We start from the raw sequence: 21,134 nt of genomic DNA on the forward strand, positions 1-21,134 counted from the left end.
TGATAAAGATTTTATTTACAATTAAAAAGCTCATGCATGTGAAAGTCTTTTAACATCATTTAGTGAGTGAAATTAAATTTAACTCTTTGAACTTAAATATTATTCTTCACCAGCTACGACATTTAATAGTAGTAGAAGACGTTTATTGATTAATCTATTTTCTTTACATCTTCAGTGACTGTGATGATCCTGCTGTGTGCACAGGATCAGGAAGTTGGTGAGTTGATGTTTTGTTGGGCAGTTGTAGAAAAGAGGAAAAAATATCTTGAGATTGGTGTGTTTAATCATCACAGGAGTTCCTCTATTACTTTTCTACTTTTAAATGTTGTAGATGTCGTCCAGCAGTTCACAGCAGTAAATGTCTAAACTCAATTTCTCTGTTTTTCTTTGTCTCAGATGCAGCTTTTCTTCGTATCTCTTCAAACAGACTGCAGTTCTTTGAATATGAGTCGGTCACTTTATACTGTGAGGGAGTCTTTTACTGTGATGTTGAAGATAAGTCGGTTGGGAAGGCGCCCTCGTGTTGCACCACTAATAACAGCACATTAAGAGGACCTAACTGCACAATTGAAAGTGTCTATGCAGAGGACACTGGAAAGTATTGGTGTGAGAAAGAAGCAGAGAGAAGAAACATCATCAACATCAATGTCACTTGTATGTTTGCAGTGAGGCAGTGATATTTTGTGATTATCTCAACGTGATTTCAAGATAAATTAAATATGATCATGTTCTTCAGCTGGTTCTGTGATCCTGGAGAGTCCTGCTCATCCTGTGATGGAGGGAGAAGATGTGACTCTGAGCTGCAGAACCAAAATATCTTCCTCCAACATCACAGCTGATTTCTATAAAGATGGAGTCCGCAAGTGGAGAAGCTCCACAGGAAATCTGAGACTCAAACCAGTCTCCATGCTTGATCAAGGATTCTACAAATGTCACATCTCTGAAGTTGGAGAATCACAACAGAGCTGGCTGTCTGTTGGAGGTGAGTGTCTCACCTCATTCATTTTAGATGAATAAAGTGTATAAATGTGATCTTAGTATCTGTTACTGTTATTATTTTCTTTTTTTTTTTTTTTTAGCTTTCCCATCTTCAACTACACCATATTTTTATCAAGAGACGAGTCTTAACTGCTCCTGCAAGTGTAATGGTAAGAAGACTTTATCTGAACTTCACTGTCTAATTGTTAAATCACTAAACAACTAACCTGGGAATCGTCCTGTGGGTGGAAGGCCTTTTGAGAGATAAATAGATTGCTCTTTGCTTCTTTCACTTCTATTTAGTCACAACTACTTTCTGTCTCATATTGTCTTTTCTCTCTTCAGAAACTCCCACAGAACATCGTCCCTCCTCAGATCATGGCTGTCACATTTACCCCATCCTAAGGACCGTGTTCACCATCATCATGGTGGTGCTGCTGCTGCTGCTCGGATGTCTTCACCTTGTGATAGTCAGAGTTATAAAACATGACTCATTTCCAACAGAATAGAGAGCTTTCTGTTATATTAAAGCAACAGATGGACTGGATGACAACCAACAGGATTATAAATGCTAGCTTAGTCGCTGATATTGTGGAGGTAATATTTCATCAAGGCTGCTCTCACATTTTGTCTAGAATTGAGCCCGCTGCTATCAAGCCGCTTTCTATGCTTCTAGACACAGGTTTAGACGCTGTAACTGGATCAGGACATGAGCGTGTCGCTGAGAAACTTGTCCAATGTGTCTGCAAATGTGGTTTTTAAACCTTTCGCACTGGCCATAACTCTGATACATGGTGTTTAAAAGAAGTACAGCGTCTGAGCGCTTCTATTAATTGATGCTGCTTTGTAGAAACGTGTGAGCTCTGAGAATGTGTCAGCACCATTTGGTGCCTTCTGCTGTTTGAAATTTTGTAAAATCTAAAGAAAAAGAAAAATACATTAACATGCTGTTCTTTAATGTGGTGGTTTTTCATTTTATACTCAATATCTTTTCTAGAGTATTTTTTTTTTAAAAAAGTTTAACCTCAATGGTACACAGCAGATAAGAGAGTAAGGCAGAAGTGAGGTAAAGAGAGATGTAAAATGAAAGGAAGGAAGATGAAAATCATGATATTCTTATTCTATTTAACCCTTTTATTTCAGAAGAAGCTTTTATAGATGAGTCTAGACTGAAGACAGAAGTCTAAAGAGTTATGTTCATGCAAAGTGTTTCAGTTTTCATGCAGTCTTAGCAAAAAAAATTGATTTATAAACTGCTATTATGTCAAATGTCTACAGGATTTATTGACTTAAGAGTTTGTGCAAACAAAATAATTTGCATAAATATGATATATACAAGGGCGGCACAGTGTCGAGGTGGTTAGCACTGGTTCCTCACAGCAAGAAGGTCACCGGTTCGAATCCATGGGCTGGCTGACCTTTCTGTGTGGAGTCTGCATGTTCTCCCTGTGTCTGCGTGGGTTCTCTCCGGGTACTCAGGCTTCCTCCCACCATCCAAAGACATGCTCATTAGGTTAATTGGTGATTCTAAATTGGCCGTAGGTGTGCATGTGAGTGTGAATGGTTGTCTGTCTCTGTGTGTGGCCCTGCGATGGACTGGCGACCTGTCCAGGGTGTACCCCTGCCTCCCGCCCGATGACAGCTGGGATAGGCTCCAGCAGACCCCCGTGACCCTGAACAGGATTAAACGGGTATAGAAGATGAATGAATGAATGAATAATATATACAAGAAATTGTTTTCAGTAAAGTTTGTACATGTCTTTGTTCAATTCAAGTTGTCTGTGTTACTCGTGCAAACAACTCACTAAAAATCATAATGTCATTTAGTTTGACTTATTCAGAACAGTGTCATTTGAAACTAGAGAAGCTACTCTTTCCATTGACACAAAGCATCACCTAACTGGACCTAAACAGCTAGCCTCAGCCAAAAGAGAAAACACCAAAACTTCAACTTGCATAGTCAACATGTCAGCATTTTTTCTTGAGACATTTATGAAAACAGTTGTCAACTAATATTGTTTTTATTACCTGTTGTGTCCATTTGAGCGGATTCATAGGATTCTCCATCAACTGTGCAACACATGGTGACTTGCCTGACAGGATCTGGGCCCTGTGCCCTAATTTCATACATGGTCCTTTGCTCCGTCTAGTGGGCTTATGGTGGTACTATTGAAAGTAGTACTATTGAAAACACAAATTATCCCTGTTTTGTATAGAATGAGACCTTTATGAACCTTACCTTACTCTGGACACCATTAAATAGCGCTGTTGTAAGTGGATGCCTGTTGCTGCAGCTCCTGAGTGTGTGCATCTTTTTGTGTTTTTTTGTCAGTTTTTTGTTTTTTATCTTTAACTCTTTGTCAGAAATATAGTGCAGGAATGGTTTGTGTGTGCCTCAAAACTTTTCTTTTACTTACTGCCATTCTTTTTGTAACAGTGTTATTCACAAGGTGGCATGACCATTGTTTATATCCTACTGAGGACCTTTGCCAGCCAGATGTCTGGTGTTCTCCAGCATCTCTTCAATCTGCCTCCTGTCTAGTTCCAGTGCCCAAGAAGTTGTCTCCAACCGTCCTCAGTGATTACCATCCAGTTGGCCTTACATCCCATGTGATGAAGATGCTGGAGAGGTTGGTGTTGGCCCATGTGATGTTGCAGGTGAGATCATCTTTAGACTCCCTACAGTTTGCCTACCAGCTGCGTCTGGATGCCTTGGATGACACTGTCATCTATCTGCTGCAGCTCACTAACTCACACGAGGTGGTGGAGGCTCGATGAGAATCATATTCTTTGATTTCTCCAGTGCCTTCAACCCCATCCAACTTTTGTTGCTGGGTGAGAAGCTGCAGTCGATGGGCATCGGTGCATCCACTGTCTCCTGAATCACTGACTGCCATACAGACATGCCACAGTTCATTCGTTTGGGTTATGTCATGTCTGATGTGGTGGTGAGTGGTGAGGGAGCCCCACAGGGCACTGTGCTTTCTCTGTTACTGTTCATCTTTTACTCTATTGACTATCAGCACAACTCATGTCACGTACAGAAATTTCTCAGTGCTGCTGGGCTTTACCAGGTGAGAGAGAGCTTGGTGTAGCAAGAAGATAATGGCGTCCTCCACTCCAACATTAGGATGTTAGACATACTGCAGTGGGTCCATGGAGGGGCCCACCTCAGACCGGAGATGTCTCAGTACCAGTCTCTCCGGTGTCTTCATCAGGTGGGATGTTAGAGCCACTGGTCTGTAGTGTTAGGGAGGAATGTGTGGTGATGTATCTAACATTAACTACACAAACTATCTATAGGGAAGTGGAATTATTCTCTAACATGTAGCTGCTGAGGTCTTTAGGGTGTGATGTTTTAGGCACCGGTACCACGCACAAGGTCTTCTAAATCTGTGGTACCACTCTCAGCTCAAGGCTCAGGTTGAAGACATGCTCCATAACTCTAAACAGTTCACCTGCACAGGACTCAATGAGCCTGGAGCTGATACAATCCAGCTGCTTTCCTCGCTTTTTATCTTCTTGAAGTCTTTTCTCACCTGGTCTGCTGTGAAGGACAGGGGTGGGGGATGAGTGGCTCCATCCTGGTGTGAAGTGGTTGTGTATGGTCTGATGAGCCAGAGGTGTGAGGGGCTGAGAGAGGAGGGCATAAGCCAGGTCAGCAAGTGAGGGAAGGGCTACATGGGGGAAGGAGGGGGTCCTTGATCAAACCTGTTGAAATGTAGATTTAGATTGTGGACCCACTGAACCTGTGCATGGGGTGTTTTGTATAGATAGTTTCCAGGCTTCTCCACACCCCTCTGATGTTCTTCCTCTGCAGGTGCTCCTCCTTTCCCTCCCTCATCTTCCTTCTCAGCTCCTTCTATACAGTCGTCAGTTCCTCCTTATTCTCTGATCTGAAAGCTCTCTTCTTCTCTTTCAGCAGAGCTTTAATATCAGGGTTAATCCACGACTTGTTATTTGAGGAGCACCGTACCACCCTGGAGGGAACGGTGTTCTCAAAGCAGAAGTTTATGTATTCAGTAATGCAATCTGTCATAGCATTGATGTCCTCCCCATGTGGATCACAGAGTTCTGTCCACACAGTGGTGTTGAAGCAGTCCCTGAGAGCTGCCTCGCTCTCCACAGTCCACCTCTTCACCGTGCATTGGGACCACAGGCTGCAGGTGTATAGCAGGCTTATACACAGGCTGCAGGTGCACAATGTTGTGGTCAGCTCTTCTTAGGGGAGGGAAGGGGGATGCATCAGAAGCTGTGTCCACCTTAGCAGATAGGGGGACGTACACCGCTATCACAATAGCATGTGAAAACTCCCATGGCAGATAGTATGGCCTCATGCTAACTGCTAACAGTTCAATGTCCTTGCTACACAGTTGTGCTTTAACAGAGCAGTGGGTAGGTTTACACCACCTCTCATTCACGAACACAGCCATTCCTCGTCCTTTCCCCTTACCACTGTCAGCTGTTCTGTCTGCCTGCAGACGATGAAAGTTGTCCATCATAACAGTGGTGACCAGGATGCTCGTGAAAGCCAGGTCTCCGTGAACAGAAGGACGCTGATCTCTCTGTACTCCCGTTGTCGTGTTAGCGCGGCCAGCTCATCCGTCTTGTTTGGCAGAGATCTCAAGTTTCCCATGGTGACGGAGGGGAGAAGAGCTTTGAAGCGTCTCTTCTTTTCACAACGTTGCTTTCCCTGCACGGCATCCACGGTGGGTCTTACGAAGTATCTCTGGGGGGATCTCGTGTCTGTCCTGAGGGAGCATCAGCTGCCCCCTCCTGTAAACAAAGAACATGCGGGCCGCTTCATGCATTGTTACGTCGGCCGGTCTGGATATTGTTAAAAATACGTAGACTACGGCTATGGTGAGACTCCCAATAATTGTGCACATTGCCTCCTGTAGTGGGTATTAGTAATATTTTGTTGCCAGATTCACTTTCAAGAGGCAAAAACTCAACGTGGGTACTTTAGTTTTGTCCAAATGCGGAGATGGTCTGGTTCTAATTTTACTAGAACCTTTCTAGAATATGTGTGCATTGTGACATTTTGCTATAAACCCTTGGTTTACTCACTTGTAGTCAAGGGGTTGCTGCATGAGTTCAGAATGATATCATTGCTATCAAGGTGTTTTCTACTATCTAATCTAGAACACATTTTCAATTTTGTGTTTTTAGGCGAGTTTCACCTCCAGCACTCTAGGGACTCAGTGGTTAAATGTGTGCACTGTTTTTAAGATAACTTTCCTCTCAGTCTCAGCTGTACTTTAGACTTTGTGCCAAAAAGTATATGTTAGAATGCTAATAAACCACAAACCAACATGTAGGACAGGAAACGTCAAATTTACACTGAGCGCTGATTCGATCTGCCGTTGCTCTTAGCACCACCCACTGATGTTTAGGCTATTTCCACCACCTCTGCTTCTCAGAAATCACACAGGAAGAGACCAGTTCTCACTTTCCACTTCAGTCTGGTGTTCAGTCAGTCAGCAACAAGACAATATGGAGGTCAGAGCTTTCTGCATCGCACTGTGTGAGTACTGGCTCCTTTCCACATTAAAACTTAATAATAAAGACTTTATTTACAATTAAAAACGTCATGCACGTGAAAGTCTTTGGAAGTCATTTAGTGAGTGATTTTAAATTTAAACACTTTTAACTTAAGTAATATATCATGTTATACGAAGTTAACATAATATCATGAGCAGCTGTAGGAGACGACAAAACCTTTATTGATTCGTCTATTTTCTTTACGTCTTCAGTGACTGTGATGATCCTGCTGTGTGCACAGGATCAGGAAGTTGGTGAGTAGATGTTTTGTTGGGCAGTTGTAGAAAAGAGGTAAAAATAGCACAGGAGTTCCTTTATTACTTTTCTACTTTCAAATGTTGTAGACGTCGTCCAGCAGTTCACAGGAGTAAACGTCTAAACTGAATTTCTCTGTTTTTCTTTGTCTCAGATGCAGCTTTTCTTCGTATCTCTCCAAACAGACTGCAGTTCTTTGAATATGAGTCGGTCACTTTTTGCTGTGAGGGAGTCTTTTACTGTGATGCTGAATATAAATTGATTGGAGGGAAGCCCTTGTGTTGCACCACTAATGACAGAACATCAAGAGGACCTAACTGCACCATTGAAAGAGTCAATGCAGATGACACTGGAAAGTATTGGTGTGAGGAAGGAGGAGAGAGAAGAAACATCATCAACATCAATGTCACTTGTATGTTTGCAGTGAGGCAGTGATATTTTGTGATTATCTCAACGTGATTTCAAGATAAATTAAATATGATCGTGTTCTTCAGCTGGTTCTGTGATCCTGGAGAGTCCTGCTCGTCCTGTGATGGAGGGAGAAGATGTGACTCTGAGCTGCAGAACCAAAATATCTTCCTCCAACATCGCAGCTGATTTCTATAAAGATGGAGTCCAGAAGTGGAGAAGCTCCACAGGAAATCTGAGACTCAAAACAGTCTCCATGCTTGATGAAGGACTCTACAAATGTCACATCTCTGGAGTTGGAGAATCACCACAGAGCTGGCTGTCTGTTGGAGGTGAGACATGTAGGTTTATTCAAATAAGATTCATAAAGTATTGATCACGTATGTGTTTACACTCTCAAACTATTCCCATCTCCTTAAGTTTCAGCTTTTCCTACCATCAACACAGAAGCTGACAATGACTCTAATCCTGAACCCTCTTCCTCCCCAAACACACCATGGATCATCATCTCCGTCTTGTTGGTGCTTCTCTTGTTGGCTGTTGGACTACTTTGCTTTGGCAGATTTACCTGTCGCAGAGGTGAAGAACACGAAGTGAACTTTACTCACTGGTTTTGTCACAATATGATTCTTCCATGTACACAAAAGTCACGGACGAGTTTTCACATTATAATTGTTTCCTTTGGGTAATAATTTCAGGCTACTTTAGGTTACTTTAATTCCACCACCATGTTCAAAATACCATCTTTTGTTTTTACAGATATTTGTTCACAGTCACCGGCAGTGCCTGATTCAGACTCATCAGAGCATCAGACAGGTAGGTTTAACGTTAAGAGTTTTAGCAGAAAGTATATTAAACATATATATTTATTTTTATGTTTTGTTTTTTTCAGTCTCTGTACGGGCCAGTGCACCTGTAGCAAGCCCAGCAAAGTATGCTACTGTAGCAAAGAACAGGAAGAAGAAAGGTATTTCCTCTAACCTTATATAGTTTTTTAGCCCAGACCAGTTAGCTTGCTACTCAGCATGTACATTGTTTGACGTGATGGTGCTGGTGATAACTTTAGCATCCTGCATAATCAAATCCATAGCGTAAGCTGGGATGAGCTACACATGGGTGTCTGTACAACTTGTCTGTGAATGGTTTATTGTTCTAATTGAAACACACATGTAGTAGGAAATGTTTCATTTGTCTTTAAAGTAGCAGAGTCCAGCGTTCCCTCACCGGCCCAAGGCCCCATTCACAGTGCCGTCTACTATTCTACAATTAAGACTGTGAGTCAAATATCTCCTCTTTGCTACACTGTTCTCTTCCTTTGACCACATTCTTGCTGAAAGAAAAGTCAAAAAGCAACTCAAAAACCTCCTCATCTTCTGTCAGTGCAGTGTCTACACATCTTGTATGAATGTCCAAAACTATATATATAAAAAAAAACTATAACTATATATATATATATATACATATATGTAAACCTCTAAGATGGTGTCATTTAAGCGGTCGAGGGCTTCAGAGTATTTCCTGGTAGAGGGGTAAGGGTAGAGATTTTAAGTCATGCTTTGCGTAGTACAGTAGATTTCTGCAGTGACTTATTTTCTGTCTATAATCTACAACTTTCTTGATATTTGTTTTCTGTGTCCTATCTGTTACAGGTTGCTAAGCGCTAACTGAAAAGAGGAGCCTCAGGATCTACGTGAAAACCAGGAAGTGACACAGTCAGGGCCAGTATTGTAGTGGTTATTGTACAAAACTGTTTAAAAGAGAAAAAAAAAAAAAAAAAAACTTTTGACCTCAGGTCTGTTTGCTGTGTTACAAATTTAAAATAGTTTCCGTGCAAAACAAGCATGTGAACTTTGACAGCGTGTGCGCTTTAACCAACACATCAGAGACGTTTCGGTTTATTTTCATCAGGCAGTTTAACCAACTTGTTCCATCAGCTTAGTCTGTTCACACAGTTGCTCACCAGATGAGTGTAGCTGCTGCTGCTGTTTCTAAACGCTCCGCGGTTAGCTGCGTATCTGACGTTGTTGCATTGCCTTTTTAGGATTGTGGTCAGCAACGAGATTTTTGTGAGAGTTTCATCGATGAGAATAAAAGTCATGCCCTACATGTCAGAGCATCTGTTTGAGTTTGTTCTGTGGTACAAAATGTCAGCGTTTTCTCATGTGTCATGATAATTATAACTACAGCAGAAGGTTCCTAGGTTTTATGAGTGAACGCTCTGACAGGACATTCAGAGACTGATCCATTACTCTGATTTTTTTTGAAGTTTGAATTACTTGGGTCATCAGTTGTTTGAAGATGCTCCAGCCTTGGTCAACGAAAAGGTCATTCCTTGACCTCACTTTGTGTTTTATTTCAAAGCACTGCAGAGACATCAGGAACAGGAAAACGACTGGGAGACATGTATCCAAGAATGTGAAGACAAAAAAATTTCTATGAGACATGAACATGGCCAGGAGACAAGTGACAAGTATGCGGACAGGTACAACGTAAAAGCCAAGGGGAAGGCAGGGCTATATTTACACGCAGGGGACATAGGGGTGACAAGACACAGGTGAAACAAATCAGTGCGGAGCACACAAGGAGAAATCAATGAATCCATCAGAGGGGAAAACACAGGGAGTAACACAAGACAGGAAACTAAGAACTTAACAAAATAAAACAGGAAACAGAACCCCAGGAAAACCAATCACAAAACCATGACAATTACCAACTCAAAAGGCTGGATGCTAACGCGAGCCTGGCTATCAGACTTTTGCAGGCAAGCATTACCAACAAGCAGAGTATGTATCCTGATGCTGTGAATATAATATCAGAGGATTTTAATCATGTGGACTTAAAGGCAGCACTCCTCAAATTCCACCAGCATGTAAAGTGTGCTACAAGGGGAAATAACACCCTGGACAAGGTGTACTCTCACATCAAACTGGGTAACAGGCCAGACCACTGCCACACCTGGGTCAGTCCGACCGCTTGTCCTTGCTGCTAATCCCTGCCTATGCCCCTCTCAGGAAAACTGCTCCAGCCATCACAAAGACCACATGGCCAGAGGGTGCCTCCCAGGAGCTGCAGGACTGCTTCGAAAGGACCAACCTGGGGGGGGTCTTTGAACACCAGGACCTGGAGGTGTTCATAGACAGTGCATCTCCGGCTACCAGTGCTACAATAAGTCTATGCAATTCTTATTGTAGCACAGAACACTGAGATCATGAGACCACGGAGTCGAGATCTGGATTCAACATGGCGGCGGCCAGCAGCTAGATCAGACTGAGCGTTTTCTGTCATTTCTTTATTAAAAATACTCAACAACAACAACAAAAAGTCGAACTCATTACGAGATCCAAATTTTGAGAAGCACAATTACTGCACCCTATTAAGAGTGGAGGACCTGGAGGATTTTATCGACCAATACTACTTCACTATGGAGGAAGACAACAATCACCCCGACCACGAAAAGGAAAAAAAAGGACTCTTCTACGGACATGGACGACCTAAACACCACTGACATACAGATCGGTGTTCTCCAATCAATAAACAGAAAACTGGATATGGGCACACTACACCAAGAAATAAAAGACCTAAGATCCAGTCTAGAGTTCAGTCACCACCAAATAGGCGAACTCCAAAGAGACAACGCAAACCTCCGTAGAACTACTCATCTTCAAATGCGCAGTATGTGAGACAACCTCATCTTTTCTGGAATCCCAGAGAACACAACTGACAACCCTGAGACACTCCTCAAAAACTGAGCTCAGCGCTGAAACTTCCATCAGACACTGTAAATAAAATAATTTTTCATTGTGTACACCATCTAGGAAGCCGCATTGGAACTCGTCCTCGCCCCATCATTGCAAAATTTGAACATTATAAACAGAAGGATTTCGTGAAGAACAAATGGAGGGAGCTGAAAGGAACTCCATACGGCATGAATGATCAATTCCCTAAGGAAATAAACGAACCACGGAAAATTCTGTATCCAATATGAAACCAGCACAGACAGAAGGGTGAACGGGCTACCCTTGTAGTAGACAAACTATACTTCGAAGGTCAACTGTTCCGTGACTCCTACACCACAAATAATTCATTGCGTGACTGAATATTAGAAATAAAAATCATTAAAGCATCTCAAGCATCTCGCTATTGCCAACCGTAAATAACTCGCATTTCAGCATATATTTACTCATCTCTTTCTCTCTCTCAATCTCTCTCTCTCTCCCAACCCCCTTACCCCCAATACCCCCCCCCCCCTCACTGTTTTGTCCTTGTCCTGTAAGTATTTTGCTTCTTTTTTTTTTGTCAATAATAATAATAATAATGAAGATAATGTTCAAGCTAGCTAACTTCGGCTGGACTTACCTGGAGTTGTTCCAGAGATGAGAGAAGTCACAAATCGATGGCAGATGAAATCGACTAGAATCCACTAGAACGCAAGCGCGAAACAGCAGTTTAAGATGTTTACGGTTTTAATTTTTGTTTATTTGAAGGTTTTGGTTTAGTTTTGTTTGTTGGGTTAGTTTTTTGTTAGGCATGTTTTTGCGTACCTCGAGGGATTCAAACCCACTTCTCCTGCATCCAGATGCAGCGTCGCTCGTCACTGGACCATCTTCAGTACTGAAGATCCCATCGCTGTGACATAAGGGGGTTGGGAAGATGACAACAGGACATCTTTAAATGAAGACTATACAGGACACAGAAGCCTTATGTCCCATTGGGGGCGAAGAGGAGTAAGTAAGTAATACAGGACACGGCTGTGAAAATGACAATAAAATATCCTTTCACCCCTGGAGGCAACATTAAGCCTGAATTTTACCTGAGACATTTTCTCGTAGATTACAGAAGATAACTGTGTCCTGGAAAGTAATAAAACAAAAAAAGCTAATAAAACTCCAAAAAAAAAATTAAATAAAATTGCAGTGGACAAACGCATCCGGGTCTACCCCAACCAGAAGCCCTGGATGACACAGGGGAGTTAAACAGCTGCTAAAAGTGAGGAACACCGCATGGAGGTCCGGCAACCAAGACCTCTACAGCAGCCCACTGTCCCACCCTGCCTGAAATCCTCAACTATAGTCCTCCTGCCAAAGAAACATCACATTTTTAGCCTCAGTGACTACCACCCAGTGGCACTCACCCCAGTGGTCATCAAGTGCTTTGAAAAACTGATCCGTAACAATCCTCACTACTGCAAAAAAATAATATGCAGTATACTGTTTTGGGATACCTTGAGGGATTCAAACCCACTTCTCCTGAGTCCGGATGCAGCGTCGCTCCTCACTGGACCATCTTCAGTACTGATGATCCTGTCGCTGTGACATAAGGGGGTAGGGAAGATGACAACAGGACATCTTTAAATGAAGACTATACAGGACGTGGCTGTGATAATGACAATAAAATATCCTTTCACCTCTGCAGGCAACATTAAGCCTGAATTACCTGAGCTTTTGTATGATACATTTTCACATTTTAGTCGCACGTCCACTTCTCTCTTTGCTGTTCTCTTCTCTCTTTCTTCTGTCTGTACCCGGCTGGCCTTAGGCAGATGGGTCCCTCCATATGAGCTGGGTTCTGCTCGAGGTTTCTTCCTGTTAAAAGGGAGTTTTTCCTTGCCACCGTTGCCTTCAGGCTTGCTCTGGGGGTTTCAGGCCGGGTTTTTGTAAAGCGTCTTGAGACGATTTGTATTGTTATTGACGCTATATAAATAAAATTGAATTGAATTGAATTACAGAAGACAACTGCGTCCTGGAAAGTAATGAAACAAAATTAAAGTATGAGGAACCATACCCACACACATGAACACAGACCTCATCTCAGTCCTACTTAAACCGGAAAAAGATCCAACGCTTATCTCTAGTTACAGACCTATAGGCTTAATCAATTGCCAAAATTGCCTAAAAATGATCAGTAAAGCATTGGCCGACTGATTAGAAACAGTCATATTCACACTCATCCACCCAGACAAACAGGATTTATAAAAGACAGGATCGCGTCCAGGCCTTTATTGGAAGGAGGCCAGAATTAGAGGCAGGCCTCAATTTTGCTCTATTTGAGCAAAACGAACTACCAATAGAATGAATAAAACAAGATTTTGTGTCTATTTGAACCTATAAAATACTAGGTTCATTTATTGAAAACGTACAGTTACCATAACATGGTATGCATACAGAACATTAACAACAAATGAGCGGCGGGACACAGTCGGGGCGCACTGAGGACAGTCCGCCGCCAGTCGGCAGTCGCAACGGGAGCGAGGAGGCCCCGTCCCTCCCTGCAGGGAGAGAGGGCGCAGTGAGCACTGATTCCACGACCCCAGGGAAGCGGCGAGGTGAGATGCGGGGGGTCGCTGTAAAGCTCGTGGCCAGAGCCGGCGAGCCACCTTCGCTCCGAGCACTTCCATCCAGAGCCGGTCGCGGCGCACCACCGCCAATGCCGGGGAGAGGTCCCGCTGAGGGGATCCTCCCACACCGTGCCGCCAAAACCCTGACCCGCCGAGATGGTTCTAATAATAGCCCTGGCCACTATTAGAGACCGGCCTTTATTTACCTCCGCTGACAGCGAGACCGGCCAATGTTGGAGACCCGTTCGCTAATGGAATACAGGCCAATATTAGAGGATTTACGGTACTCACCTAGTTAGGACCAAACAAGACTGGTTGAATAAAACTGGTTGAAGGACTGGTTGGAAGAAACTTTTAGTAAAACCAACGTTATAGGCCTATGTCCAATTTCACACGTTTGTATGCATGCCCCTTGATGTCATACAGCTAATGAGTGTGAGATTTATCAATAGTTATTCTCATCAAGTCATTTTGATAGATTATCTCAGAATCTTTAAATTAAGAAAGATGCTTCATACTAAGTAGTGGCCTGTTACCACTCTTGAAATGTAAAATTGGGCCTCAGTATAGATTAAGTTTGTAGATTAGCCTTCATGTGTTTGCCTTAAGTTATGTGGATGCATTGATACAGCTGCTTTTCAGCAATGGTTATAAACAGACGGAAATCTGTTCAACACTGGCTTCATATGGATATAAAATAAGGTATGGGCTATGTTAGATACCAACACATTTCTTCTGTGCTCTTACACAGAAACACTTCTGCTTATGAAACCATTTTGTGTTTTTGATTGAACCATGCCCCTTCCCTTCATAGGAACCACCAGTGTAGCCTACACTATGCTAGAGGAATTTTGAAAGGAAGCATTGAAGCACATTTTGTAAGCATTTACAGAACCTGAATGTTCCTTACTATTAAATATTTCCAGGTCATTTCATTATAAACAGCAGCCAGTGTGGCTTCTCCTGCTGCTTTGCTTTGCATTAGTTGTTCAAACTCATCAACACCCTTAGGCAGAGATTGGTTTACCCCCCAAAACAAAACACCAAAACAATGCCTGGGATACAAGGTGAAACTTTGAATCTTCAAAAAGAAGTCTTAACTCCCTTACCACTTAGCACTCATGACTTTTAGTTTATAAGATATCATAAACTGTTGTTGTAGTAATTTTGTGTGTTTTTATAATCACATGCTTAGGGGATGATAGAGGCTGATGTGCTCTAACTGGACAATCCTGTGCACATGTAAGTTAAGCCTCACATACTGAGGTCTGTTGGTGAGGTAGTCGATCGTCCATGCAGTCAGTTGGCTGTTTACCCCTGCTCCCTCTAGCTTCCCCTTGAGCAGCGATGGTTGTATTGCGTTAAAGGCACTGGAGAAGTCAAAAAACATGACTCTCATAGCCCCTCTGGGCTCCTCAAGGTGCAAAAGGGATCTGTGCAGCAAGTAGATGACAGCGTCATCCACCCCAATGCTCGGTTTGTAGGCAAACTGCAGGGGGTCCAGCTTCAGGCTCACAAGGGGTTGGAGGTGGTTCAGGATCAGCCTCTCCATGGTCTTCACCAGGTGAGATGTTAAAGCCACAGGTCTGAAGTGGTTGGGCTCCCTGGCGTGTGTGATCTTTGGTACTGGGATCACACATGAAGTCTTCCACAGTACAGGAACTTTCTCCAGACTAAGACTCAGATTGAAGATGTACATGACCACCTGGCTGAGCTGGTCTGTGCAGTCCCTGAGTAGTCTGGGGTCAAATCTGTTGAAGAACAGATTAAGTTCGTCTGCCCGCCCTCTTTCTCCAGGTTCTGAGCTGTTCCCAATGACCTCATTTGAATCTGAAATAGTCTTCAGCCCTCTCCAGACCTCCCTGGTGTTTTTCTTCTGGAGTTGGTCTTCCACTTTCCTCCTGTAGATGTCCTTGCCCTCATTTATTTCTTTTTGAGTTCGCTCTGAGTCCTCTTAAGTTCCTCCTTGTCTCCAGATCTGAAGACCCTCTTCTTCTCGTTGAGGAGGGGTTTCAGCTCAGGGGTCACCCAGGGTTTGTTATTTGAATAACACCGCACTGTCTTGGTGGGCACGGTGTTCTCCACGCAGAAGTTGATATAGTCAGTGATGCAGTGGGTCAGGCTGTCTATGTCCTCCACGTCATGAGCTCCACACAGCACCTCCCAGTCAGTGGATTCAAAGCAGTCCCTCAGCCTCTCACTGGCCTCCTCTGTCCAAGTCCTCACAGTCCTTGTAGTTGGGGGTTGTTGTTTAACTACAGGTTTGTAGACAGGTATGAGGTGGACCAAGTTGTGATCAGAGCGACCAAGTGGGGGGAGGGTGGATGAGCTTTAGGCATCCTTTACGTTTACATACAGTAAGTCCAAAGTCCTATTGTCCCTGGTGTGGCATGACACATACTGCGTGAATGTGGGTAGAATGGGGGATAGAGAGGCATGGTTGAAGTCTCCTGTGATAAGAAGAAGAGAGTGGGGGTGCGATGTTTGCAGCCTTGACGCTGCGGTGTGGAGGAGCTCACAGGCCACTGTAGCGTTGGCAGAGGGGGAGACGTACGCAGTTATCAAGATAACATGCGAGAATTCCCAAGGCAGGTAGTATGGCCGAATCCCGATAGCCAGCAGTTCAATGTCCCAAGTGCAAAGTTTCTCCTTGACGCTTATATGCCCAGGGTTGCACCATTTGTTGTTCACGTACACCATATCATCATATTCCTCCCCCCTTCTTCTTACCGCTCTCTCTCGATGTCACTTTCCAAATTAAATGAACTTCCCCCTTGTGTGACTCTTGTTACTTAGAAAATCAGTTCTCATGTTATTGTAGTTCAACCACAATGTTCAAAATATCTTCTTTTTTTACAGATATTTGTTCACAGTCACCGGCAATGCCTGATCCAGACTCAGTGTTGCCAGATGTACGATAATTATTGTATTTGTACGATTTTGACCTCTGTACGATGTACGATCAATAATGAAAAAAATCCCATAATGTACGATAATTTCAGAATTTTCAGTCGTTCGTCCAAATATACATCCTACCGCTTCTCTCTCTGACCCCGAATCATTTCGCAGGCTCGCCTGCCTGCACGCAAGCACGTACAGTAGGCCTGCCCTATACACACACACACACAGGCACCACACGGTGTCGCTCGCACGTCAACACACTACAGTTTTGCCGAAGAAGAAAGTTCAGTTGCCTGTTTAACTTATTAGACATTGTCTGGTTTAGATCAGTTAAAAAAAGAAAAACAAGCAGTAGGCCTAAAGTGCTGAAGAATGAGTTCAGAAAGGGAAGGTGAGGACAGTGGTGAGCGTTAGTCGGCATATTTTTTGCACTTTGGCAAAGAAAACTTACTTCATCCAGTTAGTGTGAGCGTATTGCAGCTTGTTTAAATTAGCTGTAAAATCATTTGGAAAATAAAATTGTTTGAAAATCGCTATGTTGTATGCGTTTGGTTCGTGTACGATAATTTTTCTCAAAAAACGATAATTTTGAGGTTTTGGTACGATACTTCGACATTTCTAATCTGGCAACACTGTCCAGACTCATCAGAGCATCAGACAGGTAGATTTAATGTTAAGCGATTAAACATTTATCAGAAAGGATATATATATATATATATATATTCTTTTGTTTTTTTCCTGTCTCCGTACAGGTAGGTAGGTAATGTATTTACCCAAATTCAACAACTGATCAGAATTCAAAATGTCTAGAAAGCCAAAGCTCCATAGAGACTCTGCGACACTTGGGAAATATGAGGTAACACTTTACAATAACCATCATTTATAAATGGTAAACAGACCATTTATAAATGGTAAACAGATTAATGTTTAACTATCATTTATAAGCAGCATATAGACCATTTATAGATGTATATAGACCATATAGACATTTATAAATGCAAATAGATAATATATTAATGTAAGTTAACTGAGGTTTGTAAATGGTTAATAATTGGTTTATAAACCATCTATAAACATTACTTAGATGTTATTGTAAAGTTGTGACTGATGTTTATAATAATTATTTAATGATTAATAAACCATCAATTAACATTTATTTGACTTCTTTTAATGGTGATCTATAACAGAGTGATTATTTTGCATTGATAAAAGAATAGGGTCTGATCCTCGTATTGAACACATTTATGAACAGTCAATAACATGCAACACTGAACCACAGATAAACATGGTGGTAGACAGGAATGGTGGGATTACAACACAACAATGACAACTTAATTTTAAATACAATAAACAACAAAGCAATGAACAACATCACACACCCTGGAATGTCAATGTGTTGCCTTCTTGGCATCATTTATTTGTCTATTTGTACTGCTTTGCAATATCATGGAGCACGCGTCCCAATGGACCATTATAGTGTTTTTTACCCAGCCATTCATTCCACTCAATTGTAATCAAGTGATCTCTTAGTTGATCCTCAGTGCGATTCCCCCGGAGTCTCCCAATGGTCTCCTTGTAATTCCTCCAGGCCCTCTCAATGTGCTGAGTGTAGCAGCCTGTATCAGAATTCACATACTCCACACTGTGGTTGACTGTATAATGTTGGTATCCAAATTCAGGCAGAGCCTGACGGTAGGTCCGCCACTCATCACTCAGTATTGTGGAACCCATCCGAACATGGTGCAGAACCAGTGGGATCAGCTCTCGTCAGGTCCATCTTTCCACCAAGCGGAGAACAGGCATTGTCTTCTGTCCTCTGTGCTTCACACCCAGCATTCCAAACACCCACTTTTTCCGTGTCCACCCACCAACCATTCTTCCACGTCCATACTGTCAAAATATTCAATAGAACACATATTAAAATGGTATTCACATGATGATGTGTGACTAATATATGGTAATCATTTGACCATTAAAACAAAAAAAATAACTCAAAATCTAAATTTAATTTACTTAAATGAGTTATAAAAATTATTATATCCCTGTAGGTATGGATTCACCCCCACCATTGTATCAGCAAATCCTTCCTCGTGTGCAAATAGTTTTCTCATGACAGTGTTTTCAAATTTAGTGTCAGCATTAGTTTGCAGTATGTGGCAGTCTCCTTACCCGTTATTCATACAGTGACAAAACCCAAGTATACAATGATCTATTGAGTCCACCATTTTGGATTTTCCACCATTTCAAACAGTAATATAAAAGCACATCTTCCCCTACTCATACTACTGTTGACTGTACATCTGTTTCACCCAAAATTAAAGCGAAATATATTTTTCCTCTTGCCCGGAGTGCTATCTGTCCGCCCAGATAGTTTTGGTGTGATTTGCCATTTTTGGAGATATCTGCCCTATAGATGTCTGCCTTCACTCCAATACAATGGAGCTGAAAGGTCCTGGGTTTGTAGCAGGAATTCCCACTGAAATTTTAGACATATGGCTGTTTCCACAGAGTTTGCATGTTCTCTCTGTGTCTGCGTGGGTTCTCTCCAGGTACTCCGGCTTCCTCCCACCATCCAAAGACATGCTCATTAGGTTAATTGGTGATTCTAAATTGCCCGTAGGTGTGAATGTGAGTGTGAATGGTTGTCTGTCTCTGTGTGTGGCCCTGCGATGGACTGGCGACCTGTCCAGGGTGTACCCCTGCCTCTCGCCCGATGACAGCTGGGATAGGCTCCAGCAGAGCCCCGTGACCCTTAACAGGACTTAACGGGTTTAGAAGATGGAAGATGGATGGCTGTTTCCACTTACCTTCCTTTTGTGTCTAAAATGGCTTTCATCGATAACCACAAACTCTTTCCGCCCTCCCAGTCTCTGTCCTTTTCTTCTCTTCCTTTTCTCCATTGCCTCAACACAGACATTTCGTAGCTTTTTGGCCATCTTTGACAGTGTTCTTGAACTCCCAGCAGTGCTGTCATCATGTCAATTTGTCTCAATCGTAGTCCTTGTGTAAACCTTAAAAATACATAAAATGAAAATGATGTGGCCTTATGCAGACAATACTTCAGCAGTTACACTTGGGAGGGCATTCTTTACTATGACAATGGGCATGACAGTGATTCAAGGTACAGCCCAGCAATGACAGCATTACCGATGTGGGTCATTTCGTACTTTTATGGCGTATGTTATGTCCTTATTGTCTTTGTTCTTCGTGATCAAAATAAAATACTTAAAAAAAAGCACATCTTTCCTGTACTTCTCAGAGGGGACCTCTACGAAAATCCTCTGGGATGGTTATCTTTTAACAGAGTGCTTATGCTGTTAGCATATGCGACTATATACCATAACCCACCTCTGGCTTTGGTGTAATAGGACATAGGAAATCTAAATCACAGGCAATGTGATTGTTTCTATTAATGTAGATTATTTCTCTATAATTTTTAAAATATGCAGTACATATTTTAGTATTATTTCCATACCTGTACAAGAATCGCATCCAGTTGAAAAGGCTCATCTTGGATTTGCTGAAGATAGACTTGTGCCGGACTGATTTTGTGACAATGCCTTTGTGGTTGGTCCTCCGTTGACAAACCCTATGGACAACACAGCTACTTGTGAGTGATCCATTGAAATTCGAAGATAAATCATAATTTCTGTGATCTTTATTTAAGACCTTTCCAAAAATTTGTTTCAATGTGATACCAATCTAAAAATTAGCATTTTTGAAGGATTAGACAGACAGACAGACAAACAGAAATATTATTACAGATAAGGCAGTAAATACATGAAGAATAAATAAATACATAAATAAATAAATATATACTGTGATATAATCTGGTGAAGATTAAGTAAATTCAAGAGAGATTGGGTAACTTTACTTACCGTCTACAGAAATCTCCACGACTGCAGTCCTTCATCTCCATTTTGTGTTGGCACATGTTGCATTTTATTTTCTTTTTGAGAAGCTTTCTTTTTTGTAGCCATTTTATAAGTTTCAAGTGTTTTCTTTTAGATCTAGAACCTTCAATTAACTCCCTCAGTTCAGTAGATAAACCCGGCATTTTTCCATACATGAGCTTCAGCTATTCAGAATTCCTGTTTGCGCCAAAATGTGCCATGAGGTCACAGGTCATAGGCGAAGTACAGGGGGGTATTCCAGAAAGCGGGTTATGTGAAAACTCTGAGTTTGTTAACCCTGAGATGAGGGAAACTCTGAGTTATCCGTTCCAGAAAGAGAGGTAACTTAAACTCTGGGTCTGTTACTGCGGTAACTTACTCTGTGAACAAAACCTGCTCGCTGTCAGGTTTACTATAAGAAACCCAGAGTTTCTACCTGTCTCCTCCCACACGAAGAAAGCAGTTAGACATGGATTGCCCATTCATTAGAAATCCAATCGACATCGAAGCCGTATTGATTAGAAATGCATTACGTCGTGAGAGCATCTTCCGACCCAGATTAGACGTTTTATCATTTCCCGAGGATTTTCTTTTTGAACGCTACCGCTTTTAATCCAACAGTATCATTTATCTCAATAACCTTCTCCGGCCATATATCACCAACCTCACACACCGCGGACGAGCACTCACATCAGAGCAAACTTTATGCATAGCGCTACGTTTTTTTGCAAACGGCAGTTTTCTTTATAACATCGGGGATGCAGAGCATTATGGAAAGGCAACGGTGTGTAGAGCTGTGAGGAAGGTAACCCTCGCACTGA

General features: G+C 42.2%; 2 protein-coding genes across 2 annotated transcripts in view; both read left to right on the forward strand.

The window, feature by feature from the left end:
- Positions 1–183: 183 nt before the first annotated feature.
- LOC311492518 (Fc receptor-like protein 1) lies at positions 184–1,021 on the forward strand (the record flags this gene model as incomplete). Its single annotated transcript, XM_084550809.1, has 3 exons — positions 184–217; positions 397–654; positions 737–1,021. 3 exons carry the CDS (start codon positions 184–186, stop codon positions 1,015–1,017), a joined length of 573 nt encoding a protein of 190 aa, XP_084406935.1. The 3' UTR covers positions 1,018–1,021.
- Positions 1,022–6,474: 5,453 nt separating this feature from the next.
- LOC311492530 (high affinity immunoglobulin gamma Fc receptor I-like) overlaps positions 6,475–21,134 on the forward strand; it is a gene marked incomplete at both ends in the record, with an annotated part of 40,328 nt that continues 25,668 nt past the window's right edge. Inside the window, 4 exons of the mRNA XM_084550820.1 lie at positions 6,475–6,505; positions 6,735–6,776; positions 6,932–7,189; positions 7,272–7,517. Of these exons, the coding sequence (XP_084406946.1) occupies positions 6,475–6,505; positions 6,735–6,776; positions 6,932–7,189; positions 7,272–7,517 (577 nt within the window). The remainder of the gene's footprint in view (positions 6,506–6,734; positions 6,777–6,931; positions 7,190–7,271; positions 7,518–21,134) is intronic.

The sequence above is a fragment of the Chelon labrosus genome (genome assembly GCF_963514085.1).
Source record: "Chelon labrosus genome assembly, chromosome: 1".
Taxonomy (NCBI): domain Eukaryota; kingdom Metazoa; phylum Chordata; class Actinopteri; order Mugiliformes; family Mugilidae; genus Chelon; species Chelon labrosus.